General features: G+C 40.3%; 2 protein-coding genes across 2 annotated transcripts in view; both read left to right on the top strand.

The window, feature by feature from the left end:
- Positions 1-16,151, top strand: part of gchfr (GTP cyclohydrolase I feedback regulator) — an 83,444-nt gene that overhangs the window by 562 nt on the left and 66,731 nt on the right. The window lies entirely within an intron of this gene.
- LOC306840364 (uncharacterized protein) lies at positions 693-6,227 on the top strand. Its single transcript, XM_079369596.1, has 6 exons — positions 693-780; positions 2,418-2,527; positions 3,678-3,893; positions 4,042-5,130; positions 5,218-5,386; positions 5,511-6,227. The coding sequence occupies exons 3-6, from the start codon at positions 3,680-3,682 to the stop codon at positions 5,644-5,646; spliced, it is 1,608 nt and encodes a 535-aa protein (XP_079225722.1). The 5' UTR covers positions 693-780; positions 2,418-2,527; positions 3,678-3,679; the 3' UTR covers positions 5,647-6,227.

Raw genomic sequence — 16,151 nt, 5'->3', positions numbered from 1 at the left:
TCTCTTGAAAAAATACGTTTCCCTACTCTTGCACAGTTTTTTTAATGGAAAAATGCCGTAATATGTATAACATTCAATACTGTGATTTTTGCATTTATTTCTTGAAAAGAATACAATATTTCACAGTTAAATGTATGTACTGTTGTGCTGATCACTGAAACATACTGTAATATTTATAACAGGTCACACTACAGTTTTTACATTCATTTCTCATAAAGAATGCAGTTTGTAACTACTATTGTACTATACTATTGTGCTGATAACCGAACAACTGAAAACTTTATTTTTAATTTTTAACTTTATTTAGATTATTTCTCTGTTGTTACAATGCTAATTGTCATTGTTTTTCATATGGTTGAAGAGCCTGTTTATTTCCCTTTACAATGAATTATATTAACAATATCTATCCTAAGACAACAGTTTGCCTTTAAATGTTTTAAAATGTTGTTTAAATTCATATCTTGAAAATAACTCTCATATGAACTTTTGTATTATATATATATATACACACACACACACATTTGTTTTAAAACATTAATCTGATCTATCTATCTAAACTGAGTAGAAGTCGTATGCCCCCCTACAGTTCGTTCGACAGACTGTGCATTCTTTGATAGCGCGCCTGAAATTCAAAACGGGCCAATCAGCGCATCGCATCTGACGCATCGTACGTTAACCTCTGACACACTCCGGTTCACGGTCTTCACCAGAGGAGCAGCTTTCATCAGCGTCTGGACTTTTTTATGATTTCCAGCCAAAGCCTGTCGTCAGTACACCTCGGTAAGTACAGCAACACCAATTAAAGAGACCGAGTGACTTATTAGCAATCGTTTAATCAGTTTGACTGCTTTAAAAAAAATGCGCTGTGTAGTTAGCCGCTTAGCATCAAGCTAAAGCGGGTCCGTCTGTGCTGAAGCCTCCGGTTAGCTAACTACGCTGCTCGTGTTGTGGATATAAGCTCTGTGTGTTTTTGACTGTTGAATATGTATTCCTGTAATGTATGTGGAGAAAACGTTACGTCTGTAAAAGCCTATGTTTTACATTGCAAACTGCACCGCAATGAACCCCGACGTGTTTTCAAATGTGTTGGAACAAGTTGTAAGCAGGTGTTTTCTGGATATACCGCGTTAAAGTCGCACTTCTATCGTCACCACAGCAGTACACCAACAGTTACTCAGGATACGACTTTAGCGCCATTAAAATGCACCATCTCACTTTGCGAACGCCAGTGTGAGGGAACTAAATCGTTGGTCGCTCACTTAAAGGAGCACATAGCAGAAGGGCGTCATGTAGCTTGCCCAGTGAGAGGATGCAAAAATGTGTTCACTGCAAAAACGTCCTTTACCTCTCACATGTCCAGAAAGCACAGACATTGGTCAGAAAATGTGATTTGTCCATCAACCAAAGATACACAGTGTGAGAGTCCCACTACAAGTGCTAGCACACAGGGAGCTGCCAGCATGTCAGATGCTGAAAACATTATTGGGGATGGGTCTAATTTCAGTGACCTGTATCTGAGAAATATATGTATGTTTTACATAAAACTGCAGGGACAGCATCTTCTTCCAGTGTCTACCATTCAAAACATTGTTGAAGAAATACAGAATATACACGAGTTGGGACAGACATATACTTTGAATCAACTTAACTTACTTCTAAAAGATATGTCAGCTTCAGATGAAGACATTGTAAAAATCTGTGACACAATTAAACAATCTGACTTGTTTACAGCTTGCCACAGAGGGCCCATGAGAACTGCTTACTCAAGGGCCCAGAGCTTTAAAGACATGTTCAAATATGTGGAGCCCAAAAAAGTGTTGTTGGGCAGAGATGAGAACAGGACAGAGAGGTGTGCCTATTATATTCCTGTGCTAGACACTTTAAAGGGTATGCTGGAGTCTGGTTTTTGGCAGGGCCTCATGTCAGTGGATCCTAATGATGTTTCCAAAACAGATGTTCTCTCTGACAGTTGTGATGGTAAGGTGTTTGTGTCAAACACATTTTTTCAGGAAAACCCAAACTGTCTCAAGCTGGTTTTATACCAGGATGCGTTCGAAGTTGTGAACCCATTAGGTTCTGCAAAAAAGAAGCACAAGGTTTTGGCTGTGTACTTCTCTCTACTCAACATGCCCCCCCATGTGCGATCAAATGTTGACCACATGCAGCTGGTTTTATTGTGTAGAGAGAAAGATTTTAAGGAGTTTGGCCATGCCAAGGTTTTTTCTGAACTGCTTACTGATCTGAAACAACTGGAGGAAAATGGGATAACAATAGGAGATGAACCTGTAGTAAAGGGAGCTCTCTACTGCATTGCTGGAGACAACCTGGGCTCTCACGCAATTGGTGGTTTTACAGAAAATTTCAGTTCTTCCGAGTACTTCTGCAGATATTGTCTGATTTCTCGAACTGAATTTCAGGGTGCTGATCCTAACATCTGTGGACTGGAGCGGACTCCAGAAATATACAGATCTGCCATTGAACAGCTGGAGAAGGAGGATTCCCCACAAGTACAAGGGATAAAGTTCAGGTCGGTATTTAATACTTTGCAAAACTTTGATGTTTGTTCACCTGGCCTGCCTCCCTGTCTCGGTCATGACATCTTTGAGGGTGTCCTCTCGTATGATGTTGCTATTTGCCTCAAATACTTCATCAACAAAAAGAAATGGTTCACCTACACAATTTTGAACAGGCGAATCAAGCAGTTTGAATACAAAGCAACAGATGCTTGTTCCAAACCTTGTGAGGTCAGTCCTCAAACACTAAAACTGAGTGGACATGCTGTCCAAAACTGGAACTTCTTGAGACTGTTGCCTCTTATAATTGGAGACAAAGTGCAGGACCCCCAAGATAGTGTGTGGCAGTTAATTTTGCAGCTTAAGGACATTGTTGACCTGATTTGTGCTCAGCAAATTTCCATAGCTCAGGTCGCTTATCTGGATGTACTCATCCAAGAATATTTGGAAACCAGGAAGACACTATTTCCAGAAATCAACTTGAGACCTAAACATCATTATTTGCGGCATTATTCAGGACTGATTCTGAAATTTGGCCCACTCATCAGGCTATGGACTATGCGGTTTGAGAGCAAACATAGTTACTTCAAAAGATGTACAAGGCATCTGAAGAATTTCAAAAATCTGTGTTTGACTCTTTCAGAGAGGCATCAGATGTTTCAGGCCTTTCTTTCTGCTGGGTCAGTAAGTCCTCCAGCCTTGCAAATAAAAGACAGCTCACCATTTTACTCAGAGCTTTACAGTGAGCAAGTTAAAGGCACAGTCCTCCATTTTGGCTTCACTGAAAGAAATACAACAATTCATGTTAACGTGCAGTATAATGGGATCATTTACAAGAAGGGCCAATTTGTTGTCACTAAGAATGATGATTCCATCGAGTTTGGTGAAATCATCCTCATTCTTGTGAAAGATGAATTTGCACTTCATTTTCTCATGAGAGTGCATGATGGGGAATTTCTTTCACACTACCACATGTACACTGTAAAAAAGGACACTGGAAGATTAGATTGCAGACTTGTTAGTGACCTGGTTGACATGTGGCCTTTATCATATTACATACAAAACGGAAACCAGATTGTCCCACTGAAGCACAGTCTCTTTTCACACTAAGTGCTTTAATTACAGTGGGCCATATGCTAAATTCTCTTGTCTGTGTCTTAGCAGATATGGCTCAGTCACAGATGCCAGAGAAGCTGTGTGATGCTGTAGCAGCAGTGCTACCGGATCTTCCTGATTGCGTTGTCAAGACAGTAGAAGATACTTTGAAGGCACTTGGTGCCGATACAACAGCTGATTTAGTGTACATTACAGAGGGAGACTTGCTGCCAGTATTAAGGCCAATACAAGCCAGACGACTGGTTGCTGCCTGGGCCCAAAATGGTGAGTTTGAGTGGGCCATGAGTGGGAAAAGTTTGGGAACCACTCAACAAATTATCTAGAAATTTATAAGTATGTTACATTCTGTTACAGAGGAGAAAAACATTCAAGGTATAATGCTTTCAAATGTTTTTTTGTTGTACTTTTACAGACTCATCCACTCCAACTCCAGCCCCGGCATGTTCCTCTCCAGTGTCTCTCCTTTCCTCTCCTTCTCCATCCTCAGTCACTGCCTCACCAGCATCATCCACAGCTACATCATCACCTTCAGGAAACTGTTATGCACTTGCACCAAACTGGGTAGACAATTTTCAGATACCATGGCAGAAGCTCCCTGAAGAGTTGGTACAGAGTTTGGAAAGACAGAAAAGGCCAAGTGCCCGACTACGACGAGAAATGGTGAGGACTGTGGTCTCTGAGATGATGAAGATTTGTAAGAATCCAACCAAACACAACACCACAGAGATAGCAAAAAGGATGGTGGCCAGGTATCCAAAGTCTCTTCAAGATGTGATTGATGGTGATGTTATTGGACTTGGATACCATTCCCTGGTAAAGCAGCTCCAGTCAAGAGTTGAAAATGTCAAACGACCTGACACACCAAAGATAAAGAAACGCAAAGTAGCATCAGATGATGACACCGATGAAATAACTGCTGAACAAAGAGCAAGTGTTCAGGACACGTATGGCTGTGTCAACTGGGAGCCGAAACATTTGCCACTCCCTGAGACTGTGGAGAGTCAGCTAGAAAAAAAAGAACAAATGAAGATGTTTGATGAGATGAACTACAATTCAGATGCTGTGAAAGAATTAATCAAGTCCACCTATTTCACACAGCGCAAAGAGATCAATAAAGGTGCAAGCATCCAGAAATTATGCCAGGAATGGCCATTTTTGTTTAAGGAAGTTGGTATGGCAGCACACTTCCAGGAACTGACTGGCATTAGTTTGATCGAGTCCTTCCTTGCCAATGTGGACAAAAAGGGGGCACGTCTGCTAAACTTCTTCAAACGTGTTGATGCACATAAACGCAAACAAGTTCTGGATGCTCTTCTAAAGCAGGAAACTGAAAGAGGTCAGTCCACTGGTTGTTCAGAAGAAATCATACAGATGGTGCTTCTTTTACTGGCTCATTTTGATGAGAAAGAAGAGCATCAGTTCCATTTCGTTGAGAAGACAAGCCTTGCTGAGGAGGTTCAGATGAAGGATGTTCCACCAACACCCTGCCTTATTGTGTGTGGTAAGTAAACTGAACCAAACCTGTAATAAATAAGTACCACTGGATTTGTATGGCTGATATTGAAGCTCTTGTCTCTTGTATTTTTAGGGTCCTCCTGCTTGGCCGCTGAGACATTTATGTTGAGCATCGACCAAGAGATTGTCAACAACCACATCACTTCCTTCACATCTGCCATCTGCCTGATGTTTGGCAGTTACTACTGCTTCAACATACACTACCCAGTGGAACTACGGTCTACACTGGAGTTCCTCCAACGGTAAAATTTCTTTCTTTTTATAATATTAGAAAATACACTGCATTTGATGACCCATCTGATGTTTTCTTTCTTTCTTTCCTTCCTTCCTTCCTTCCTTCCTTCCTTCCTTCCTTCCTTCTTAAAGGTGTTTCTTTTCAATAAATCCTGAGAAAGGCACCAAAGTCGAGTGGAATAAGAAGAAGAAGAAAGTGTTCTCAGTCAATCCCAGGGTCCTCACTCTGATCTCAGACCTTGCTGACCACGAGTGGACCTACCAGTGATGCTGAGGGATGATATGATAAAAGGTACACTGGATGTTATATAAAATGCAGATATTTTGTTGTTAGAGTTACATTTCTGAAAGTTTTACAAAAGCTATATTTTTACTAGATAAATTGTCTGGTACAGTTTGTACATGTTGTTGCTAGTTCCAGAATTGTCTTAAAAATGGTAAAGCTCTCAAGTGAAGTGTTACAATTCCTTGCAGTCATAGAGATTGTATATTCTTTAGCTTTATGATGCAAGATTTGAAATTTTGCTCCCCTTCAGGGATGATTTTATTTTGATGACGTGAAAATGATACCCTGTATGTAGACTGATGTCACTTTGTGGTTATATTTGTACCAAAAAATGCACTTAAATGTTCTCAAATTAAGTCTCAAGGTTTCTTGGCAAATTGTGTCTTCAGCTACTACACAAGTTTGAAATTGAAACAGTTTCAAAGTGAACATTTCTTACATGATGTTTTTATAGATGTTATGATGTTATTCATAGATATTTTGTGATATGTAAAACTTCAAATATTTGATATTTACAACCTCACAAATATCAAATAAAGAGTTTATATATTTGAAAAGTTTAAGGTGGATATTTTTTGTGTTGCTGTTTTAGTACATTAAGTAATTTGACAATATTAATTCATGCTCTTTGTTTTAAGTTTACAGAACAGAATGAATGATAACAGTGGAAATGCTAATTTGGCTGAATATTCAAAGTATATTAATTTTTTTCTTTACATGTGATCTTTTCTTATTTTATATTATGTTCTGATTCTACTCTGATAAATATAGAGAAGTAAAGTATGCTTCAAACATCTTTTGTTAGATTTTTACATTGATGGATTTAAGCAGTAGTTTATAATTCATAGTACTAATTATACAATTAATGAACATGCTTTTACAGTAAAATATGGACTAAAACACCATTTTTAACCATAAAATTAGCAGCACTAGCACTCATTGCTATTACTAATAGACATTGATTTACTGTAATTTTTGAGGGGAATTTCTGTGCAAACCTTAATATTTGCAGTAATTTTTGGGAATTTTTACAGAATAAATTAGTAGTTTATATTTTAGACTGTTAATTGTCAAGCAAAAAACCGTCATATGCCATGAAACAAACTTTATTTTATGCGGTATTTCCATGTAAATTTTCAAGTAAAACAAAATTTTTTAAAGGTTCAAACTTTTTTTTTTAACAGTAAAATATGGAATGAGGCACATTTTTTAACCGTAAAATCAACAGTATCGATAGTAAATGAAGAAAATGTTTACCGTAATTTTACGGTAGTGTTTCGGCAACCACAGCTGCCGGAAGTTTACCGTTAAAACAACAGTTTTTTTTTTACAGTGTACTTAAGAAGCTATATAGAAAACACCTGTAATTACTAAAGAGACAGTAAGACTCTGTTTAAGTACAGGTCCTTGCCATAGAAACACTAAGGACATAAACATATTCTAAATGTAGGTAATAAAAGTTGGGAACAAAAGTAATTAGTAACTAAGCATTTGACTGTTGAAGATGAATAAAATATTTACAAAGATCCCATGTATACTGACAGTTGATATATCTTAAGATAACAAACATGTATTATTTATTAACATGCATTAACCTATGATATTAGAAATCATAGAGGCCATAAAGCAGCTCTCAGTGGGACATATATACAGGCCTCTATAACATAAATAATGAATATGGATATACCCACTGTACCTCTTACCGCTACATAGAACATCAATTATAAATACAACACATTGTTGACTTAACTAATTGAGCTATGTCTATAAGAATTTGCATTATTACTTTGTGTTGATATAAGACTTGTTAAAGTATTTTAAATGCCCCCCACTCCTCTTATCAATGCAGTCTCTCTTTGACATTAACAGAATACGATGCCTGGCATATTTCTTCTTATGCGTCTTCGTCTGTCTTCAGTGAAAAACTACATATTCATTCATTTTTACATTGTGAAAAGCTAGTGTTCATAAATAAGTTCCCACAGACGCCCGAGAACCCTGAGAGAGAGTGAGCGGGCATCAAATTGTGTTACATCAGAAAACTGTTCCTGGAGAACGATGCATGCACAATCACACACACACACACACACACACACACACGCACACACACGCACTTGCAGAAGAAGCATGTGTGCACAGACAAGTGTGCACAAACACACATGGCTGCACAATCACATGCCCTACTTCCTCTGTAACCTCAAAAGGCCATTTTCCCTCTTGATATCTCATTCTCTTATGTGCACGTGCACGCACGTCTTTAATGTAAACGCACACTCACACATTCAGCATGAAGGTCTTCCACCAAACCATTCTTGTGTCTGAATCCTGCCTAGAAACTGGAAAAGAGGGATCTTATTAGCTCCAACTGGACATATTCCATGGCAACTGAGTCCTGTCAGCGAGCCAGTTAGATGAGGAATGTGCGGCACACTGACCCAATGGCAGAGATCCTTCTGGAGCAGTGACCTGATAAAAGGGGAGCTTGCTTCTCTGCCACTTTTCATGTGCATTTTAAGATGGAGCACAATTTTAGAGCAATTTAGAGCACAACAGAAATATTAGAGTTTCATATTTCATCATACAATTTAAGTTAACTATAGATGAAAATATTTTATTTAACCACAATGATAAGTTGTTGTTTTTTTTGTTGTTTGATAAGGTGATATTTGGAATTATTACTGATGAAGACCATTGTATATCTCTTATTGGTGGAAAAAAAATATCAACATTATGCTATATAGTTTGATTGTTCTTTTTAGATTTGTTACATGTTTTTTTTTCTTCCTATCTCAGACATAATATAATAGTAAGGGACTCTGGAAATTACAAGGCTTAGTATAATTGCACTTTTTTAAAAGTGATATATGTGCACATAAAATTATAGGTCAAAACAGCAAAGTTTTGTACTAAATGGAAAGCTGTTTAGGAGCCATTACTGAGCTGAGGCTGAGAGTCTCTCTGAAAAGAGCTGGAATTCTCACCACTTGCATAACCCTGTCTACCTGTTGTTTATATCATTATATATCAAAGGAGATACAACAGTCAGAAAAGAAGAGCTAACAAATCGTGAAAGTGTGTTTGTTGGTCTGTCAGTATTTAAGCCATGATAGTCCCTCCCGAGTAAAGACAGGGTGAATAATGCAGCAGGTGTAGTGAAGTGGATCCCCGGCTCGATCCCGACTTCTTCTAGAAATTGTGAAGGTGAGGCCGGTTATGAAGCAATGACACTCGATCTGTCCGCCGTAACTGAGAGCGCCACAGCAAATGGCCCCCTTTGTAAAGGCTGTCTGGTAATCATACATCCCGTCTGGCTGTAGACTACCAGCCAATCCTCACACTCTTAAAGTGACTCAGTTACAAAGCTCTTTGTTGCTGTTGTGGAGGATTGTTCCACACTTAACAAAGCTCAGTCTCAAGAGAAATAGAGACAGGAGCTGATAAAAGTGTAAAAAAATATCCAAATGTAGTGAATGAGGTCATCATTACTTTACTGACTATAAAGATCAACAACAACAACAAAAAAACAGGAAAAAGGATTGTAGGCAAAGCCTGATACATCTTAATCCTCTGTGTAATAAAGCGCTATTTTTGTCAACCAACCATAAACAATACATCTCTGAGAGAGGATAATAACATGGGGCTTCATTACTTTTAGTACTGCGTGACAATATGACATCTTTCATTTCCCAAATATCCTGTTAAGACAATCATTTAATCTTGCTTTGTGGGTGGTTTAACCTGTGCATCCCTATCAGCCGACTCCTGTGATGACCGTATGATGCCAAGCATGGGCCAACATGTCCGTTCACAGTCTGCAGCATGAACATGTTTATGTCATTCCTTCCTTAATCCCAGCTCATAGACGCTCTCTCATCTGCTGGAAAGGAGGAAAACTAAAACTGTTGTGGCATGTGTAACCGCTCTACATACACTGACCCTTTCCTGAACCGCCCCCTATTTGATCTTCACTGCAGGCATTGCAACAAAGCTCTGCATGATACAATGTAGCTGAAGTCCAGCAGTTCTCAGACTGCAGGTGATGCTTTCATCATGCCTAGCGAGAAGAATCAATTGTAAAGCAGCAGCCTGTCTTCACGTCTCGCCAATATTTTTTGCCCGACGGCAACTCGTGAGCAGGAGTCTCGGAAACTCTGGGCTTCACTTAATGAGACTATCTGAAGTGTCAAGCTGCTCTGCTCACTCTTTGGAGGAGTATAAGTGTGTGTGTGTGTGTGTGTGTGTGTATGTGTGTGTGTGTGTGGCGGGTAACTCTCAAACACATGCACACGGTCGATAAGATTGGAGGACTGTGTGGGAGAGCTGACCAGTTATCCTGCTTCACAAAGCCACCGTGTTTGATCTGCACATTAAAGCCACAGCACCTCAAAGCAGGCATGTCCTAACAGCTGTGGACATGACTCCGTCTCTACCTCTCTGAAGTGATGCGGCACAGCGGTGTCCACAGCCATGCTGCAGAGAAAAAGAGGATGAAGAGTGGAAGAATGAATGAGTCAATCTCACACCGGGGCTGTGACAATCCTCAGAGCCCTCAAAACCAAACACAGCCCTTCACATGGGCACAAAGGGCTTTTTTTCCACCGTTAAAGGCATCACACTGGTCCTTTGGTGCTTTGAAATGCTGATATTGTTTTCTGCAGGATTTTCGTCATACTTTCAACTGTAAATCCCCGGAGGGTAATAATAAAAAAGAGATTAAGAAAACAAGATAAATAGCTTCATATTTAATCACAGCTTACCATTAAACTATTTAAATGAAGCTGATTATAATCAAAACAGCACAGAAACAGCTAATCTGATGCAGGATTTATTCATTTCCCGTTTAATTAACATTGCATGGCTCAAAGGCGGGCGGCATGCTGCTGCAGTGTGGAGGTCCAGCTTAGAGGCCTGCAAGCATTGTGTGGAAAAGCACCATAATAGGCATCTATCAGCAGCTACTAATTATGCTGCCTGTAGACCATTCTGGGTCCAGTTTCAGCTCTGGGCTCCAGCCACCAAACACTTAGCATTCATATTTAATCACACCTCATTATCCGCAAACAATGTAGGAAGGAGACAGAGACCTTACCTGATATGCCAGACAGACACGGCATACACGGCATACACAAAACTGTCACCTGCAAAGACACATGAACGCCTCCCGTCAATAGGCATTTGAAAGATTTTCCTGCTCTTGAAGTGACTCAAACTCTTTGATGAAAAAAGTGCCCCCAATTCAGTGCTTTCTCAGCAGCTTGCTCCTTTCATGTGAGATCCTTTTCTTTTCAGAGTTTTCTGGTTCAAAGAGCAGCGAAAGCAAACTCAGGGCTAATCCTTTATGCTCACAACAACCCCTGGTTTGTTGCCGGGTTATCAGCTTATAGTCATCATGATGTCACACTCCTCAGGTGTAAGTAGTCTGATGTTGCACATCAAATATGACTTTGGTCTGCTCGGGCCACTTGTCCTTGTTATTGTCATGCAGGTGAAACTGAATCCACTGAATCAGGGTCTACACTCATCATGCAAGGACAGTTTCATGATAAGCAACCCTCTGTGTTTGCTTGTCTTTCAGGGGCTCTTTATTCGCTTGTATTTGCGCATGGAGAAGGTTGTCGGTGCCAGCTAGCAGCCAACAGGAGTGGGAGTGTACCTGATGTGCTTCAGCAAGTCCTTTGAGGAACTCAGTCTGTGCAATTTGTACTTAACACTGGTGCGGATAATCATCCAGCACTTGTTTGTCCAGATCTAGGACTGTAGCCAGCTGAAACTGGAGATGCTCCTGAAAGATGCAGCAGCTATTAAACAAAAACAGTACAATATCATCTTTCTCCAAGCTGTGAATGAACACATAAATCTATGTGTATGACTATATGGATTGGAAAATTAGGTTGCTACACACTAATTTTCCCACACCAACTCAAACAGCAGGCCATCATTGACTCAACATTTACACCATATCATAGACATTAACATTTAGACCGCAAATAACTGACTACTAGACAAATGTCTATTTGCCCTCGTTATGGCTGACAAAGTCTGACACCATGATCGCAGGATTTCCCTATTGATGCTACATGTAAAAGGATGTATTCACACAATCAATGAAAAACTGGAACGTAAAATTCTGACAAGCAGGGGGAAAAAAGTAAGAAGACGCTTCACTACAGCATAAAGATATACTTGTTGCATGATAAAAACGTTTTCTCCTGTGCCCACTCATTATGTCCTGCTGCACTCACACATCCACTCAACCTGAATTCTTTGCAGAAATGTAACTAGGGGGGCTGAGTAAAGTGCAGGTGAAAAATGTGTCCCTGCAGCTCAAATTTTCAGGAGTTCTGTCTTTGTAAATACAGTTTTAAATAACTTGATTTACTATTAGCAAGGCATGTTAACCTTTTGCATAGTATCTTTTAACACTTTTGACTAAATGGTTGAAAACTTCTGTTTTCTGTTGTGAACACATAATGCTGTTTTAGCTTCAAATACGGCCAGGTCTCACTCCAGGTGTTCACTATGCAATGTGTTTTTGGATGACAACCAGTTCAGAAACTGTGAGATGTTTCTGATTTGTCAGATTTTTCATGTGATGCAAACCTGTGGACACTCTAGCAGGACAATATTACAGCGTTTGACCATCCCACCCTGAGTATGACCTCAGAGTTTTAAGGCCTCTGCATGAATACAGTGAATTGTCCGTTTTACCACAAACATTGTGGACTCTCTATGTTGTTTTCTTTAAAGAATCTTCAGGCCTCTCTATAGTTGGTTCAGAGCCTAGTTGGGGTTGTTAAAAGTGTAAACAAAACACTTAAGAGTCATTCGACCCCTTGTGAGGACAAGTAATCATTGTGTGACCTCAGACACTGCCGTCTCTCATTTCTCATCACAGACAGCGGGCCAAGAGAGAAAGTCATCAGCAGGCAGTACTCCCGAAAGACTGCTCAAAGAAACATGTGTTTGAATATGCAGATCCACAAAACAGAAAACAACTATGTTAACCAAAAAAAACACATTTTTGCTCAGACAGATATATATCATCTCATCCAGCATGTTGTTGCTTTAAAAAAAATGTGATTTGGTAATAAAAAAATATTTAGAGTGAAAATTGTGATAAAAAGGCATGTAACAAAATATTCTAAAGATGTCACAAGCTGAATAATTCATCCAAGAAAAGCAACCTGTTAGAAAATCAATCATTCAGTCCTGAACTGATACACAGTCTGCTGAAATATTAGCTGTGGAGAAACATCATGTATCGGCCCCATGAATGCTCCTTAATGTATATTCCATTAAAAATTTACACTCTGGTCTGAGAGTGTGACAAGTATATGAGTCTGTGTGTGTTTGTGTGGGATTGGGTCAAGCAGTCCACTGTCTAGCCTCGGTCTGGACGGTGGAAGGCCTGTCATCAGGGCAGGCAGCAGGCAGGAGGGGAGGGGGGGCGGGAGGGGGTCACATGGGTGTAGTGACCTCCAGGCAGTGTTACGTGAACCCCCTCACGGATGCTGATGAAGTCAGATTGGCTAATCCGCGGAAAACAAAAGTGCTGTCAGTCAGGCTGGACGAGTCATCAACAACAAACAGCAGCAGCAGCACTGGGAGAATTTCACCATGAAGGCCCTCAGCGGCGCATATTCAGAGCACTCTACTTATGGGATATTGATGATGGAGAGACGCCGGGCCCTTACACTGATACTGCTAATGGTCACTAAGTGTTCGCCAGTGAAAATGTATTTTCTGCTCAGTTAAATAGGATGTTCTCATTAGGACTGCACGCTCTATTTTTTTGTAAGTGCTTTGGATGATCGTTCTCCCAGAGTCGAATGACAATCAATGCATTAAGGATTAAATGTTTGAAATGTGTTTGGACTGGAGAGAAGAATAAACAGCATAATTCTCTGTTTGCCAATAAACATGGATTACATAAATCTCCTGAAATGATAATCCATCTCACGTGCAGTAGTACAGTGTTTATCATCCCTGACACTTTCGAGCACTTCTCCTCCGCTTACGCGTGACTAATAGGCTCAATTTTCTACTCGTTTTGTTTTGGTATGACGACAAGCCGAACCAAGGTCACCCCAATCCAAACGTCTTTTCACACTGATCTGAATTTAGAAGAATGTTTGTCTTGTGCACCAGATCCTAATGTAATCTACAGTGTTTGCATTCTGTCTGCAGTTGTTTGTTTCTCCGCTGACGTTAAACATCTCCAGTGAGCCGTAATGAGCTTTATGAATGAGATCATCGTCCGCCACATAGAACATGAGACGTTACAGGTTCTTTTGGTAGAACCACCCCCCCCCTCTTCTGCTCCTCCTACTCCAGATGATCTCATTTCAACCAAAGCTTTGTTTTTCTTTGTGAATAATCACTCCAAATACTCAGTAAGGATGAGGAAAGGTAAGATGATTATGGGAGATGTGATAGTGAGAGGCAGCTGTACAGTTTTTTTTTTTGTTTTTTTTCTTGACCACATTCCAGAAGTATGAGGTGACGAGGTGAAGACTGCCCCATGAGGAATCCCTTTGATAGTGCTCCTATCTGCCCCTGCGATCGATACGTAACAGCGTGCTGATAAAAGAACACAACGCAGCCACATCAAAGCGCGAGGCTGCTACGACGAGGGGGATAGGTAATAAGAAGTCAATTATTAATGGAGGGGAAGGGTCCCCTTTCAAGTGGGAGAGAATTTAGATAATGAAAATCAAACAAAATCCCTTGTTCACAAATAACATCCTCAAGCTTTTCAAATCCGGTTCAAATTGCTGCGTTTTTAAAGCCGCTTCAGGTGGAAAACAAAAGTGTGTTTCTTGCTGCTTAAAGGCGAACTCCAAGAGTTTTGAAAAAAAAAAAATATATATATATATATATATATATATTATTAGCAAATGATGAAGTAGCTCAGCTGGGATGAGTTTGACCCCGTCACCTTCACCTCCAAATAACCCCAACATCTGTCGCGCCAAACTACGAATGCGCAGATCAACATCACGTGAACCTGAACTCTCCACACCTCTCTGTGGCTCTCCGTCAATATTTCCCCCCCATGGCGGCTTTGTTCTCTGGTGTTTTTGATTAAGGTGGCCGACAAAGTTTGTTTTCTTTTGGCCTCACTTAGAAATCCACGTCTTTCGATTCCACTTGTCAAAAGTTATGATTTATTCATCGCGGTGCCTGTTGTAATCAAGGAAAGTGAGAGACTGGTGCTGCACTTTAGGACCTCTCTTATGTTAGCAAACTATGTAAAGCCTCATCTTATATCCCTCAGTGTGGCGGGAACGTTAAATATTTATGGAGAAAGACTCAACATATGGATTAACATGCATATTTTATGTTGGCAGTCCCATATGGCAAATACATTAACTATATAGCACAGACAGGCTGCACTATAACAAATTCTTCCCTCTCTGTACGCCCTTTCTTACTTTGCCCAGAGGCAAACTGTTGCAGTCTCCTCTCATCTGTAGTGAAAAAAAAACCCAGCAAGTGTAATCACTAATAAAGCTCTGTGAGTTTTCCTTGATCCTAGTTCACATACAAGCAGCTTTATTGATTTCCTTCCCCTTGTGCTGAGAAAGTTTTCTCTCTACTCCCGCCTCAATCTTCACGCCTCCTACCTCATCTGAAGGAGTCTCGATGGATGGGTCTTGTTTGTTTATCTCAATCCAACTCCACAGAAAAAATCAGTCTCATTGTTTTGTTCGCCTCATGACTTGTGTGACGGTTGCTCTATGAACTCCCTGGCATCTCTTTGAATATTTATCCTGAGGAGGTTCACCAGACATTATGCATAATTCAGAGCTACAGGAAATAGAGGTCTCAGCATGAATTAATCAAAGCTAACTATCTTTGATAAGTGATAAAAACATAGAGAATTGTGTGTCCCTGTTTGATCCCTTTAGTGCATTAAATTTGAATTTAAACCAGTTGGTAAAACAATCATTTATGTTTACAGCTGTAAATCAGGGTCTGTCAGGAGGCCAGTAACACAGTGGGGGGTGCTGAGCTTTTCCCCCTCCACCCCATCCCTGGTTGCCTAATCTCCTCCTTTTCACAGGCTAATGTGCTGACTCTGGGATTCTCCAGCCCTCAGCAGGGAGCTCCTGACCACCTGCAGCCGAGGACAGCCCAAGAATGACCACATCGCCTCCAACAAAGGGGCTTCTTTAAGGTCAAGCTGGGCAGCCTGGAGTAGCCTCTTTTCAGAGCTCTCAGAGGGGGGTCAGAGGATTCCTTTCCATCACCATCTCCATTAAGGTCACATAATGGGAACACAAGGACATTTTGATGAGATTCAAGCCCTTTTAATACATGTTGATCACTGCACTCCTGAAATTCCCAGACCTTGTACAGAAAAGGTCAATGTGTGTATACAGAAGTCCAAATCTGTTGCCATGTCTCAAGACTCCTTCTTCCCCTCCTCTTGTAAGCTCCATGGTGCTTACAGGGTGCCTACTCAGGTGATAGGTGAAGCAACA

Source organism: Symphodus melops, assembly GCF_947650265.1.
Source record: "Symphodus melops genome assembly, chromosome: 19".
NCBI classification, from domain to species: domain Eukaryota; kingdom Metazoa; phylum Chordata; class Actinopteri; order Labriformes; family Labridae; genus Symphodus; species Symphodus melops.
Note: the sequence above shows the minus strand (reverse complement) of the source record. Positions and strands in the feature narration are given on the sequence as shown.

What these genes read in the sequence shown, in the direction of transcription:
- LOC306840364 (XM_079369596.1), top strand. Translation starts at nt 3,680, where the DNA reads ATGGCTCAGTCACAGATGCCAGAGAAGCTGTGTGATGCTGTAGCAGCA. An exon ending in ACCCTGCCTTATTGTGTGTG is followed by an intron (nt 5,131 to 5,217) that starts GTAAGTAAACTG and finishes TTGTATTTTTAG; the next exon opens with GGTCCTCCTGCTTGGCCGCT. An exon ending in ACACTGGAGTTCCTCCAACG is followed by an intron (nt 5,387 to 5,510) that starts GTAAAATTTCTT and finishes TCCTTCTTAAAG; the next exon opens with GTGTTTCTTTTCAATAAATC.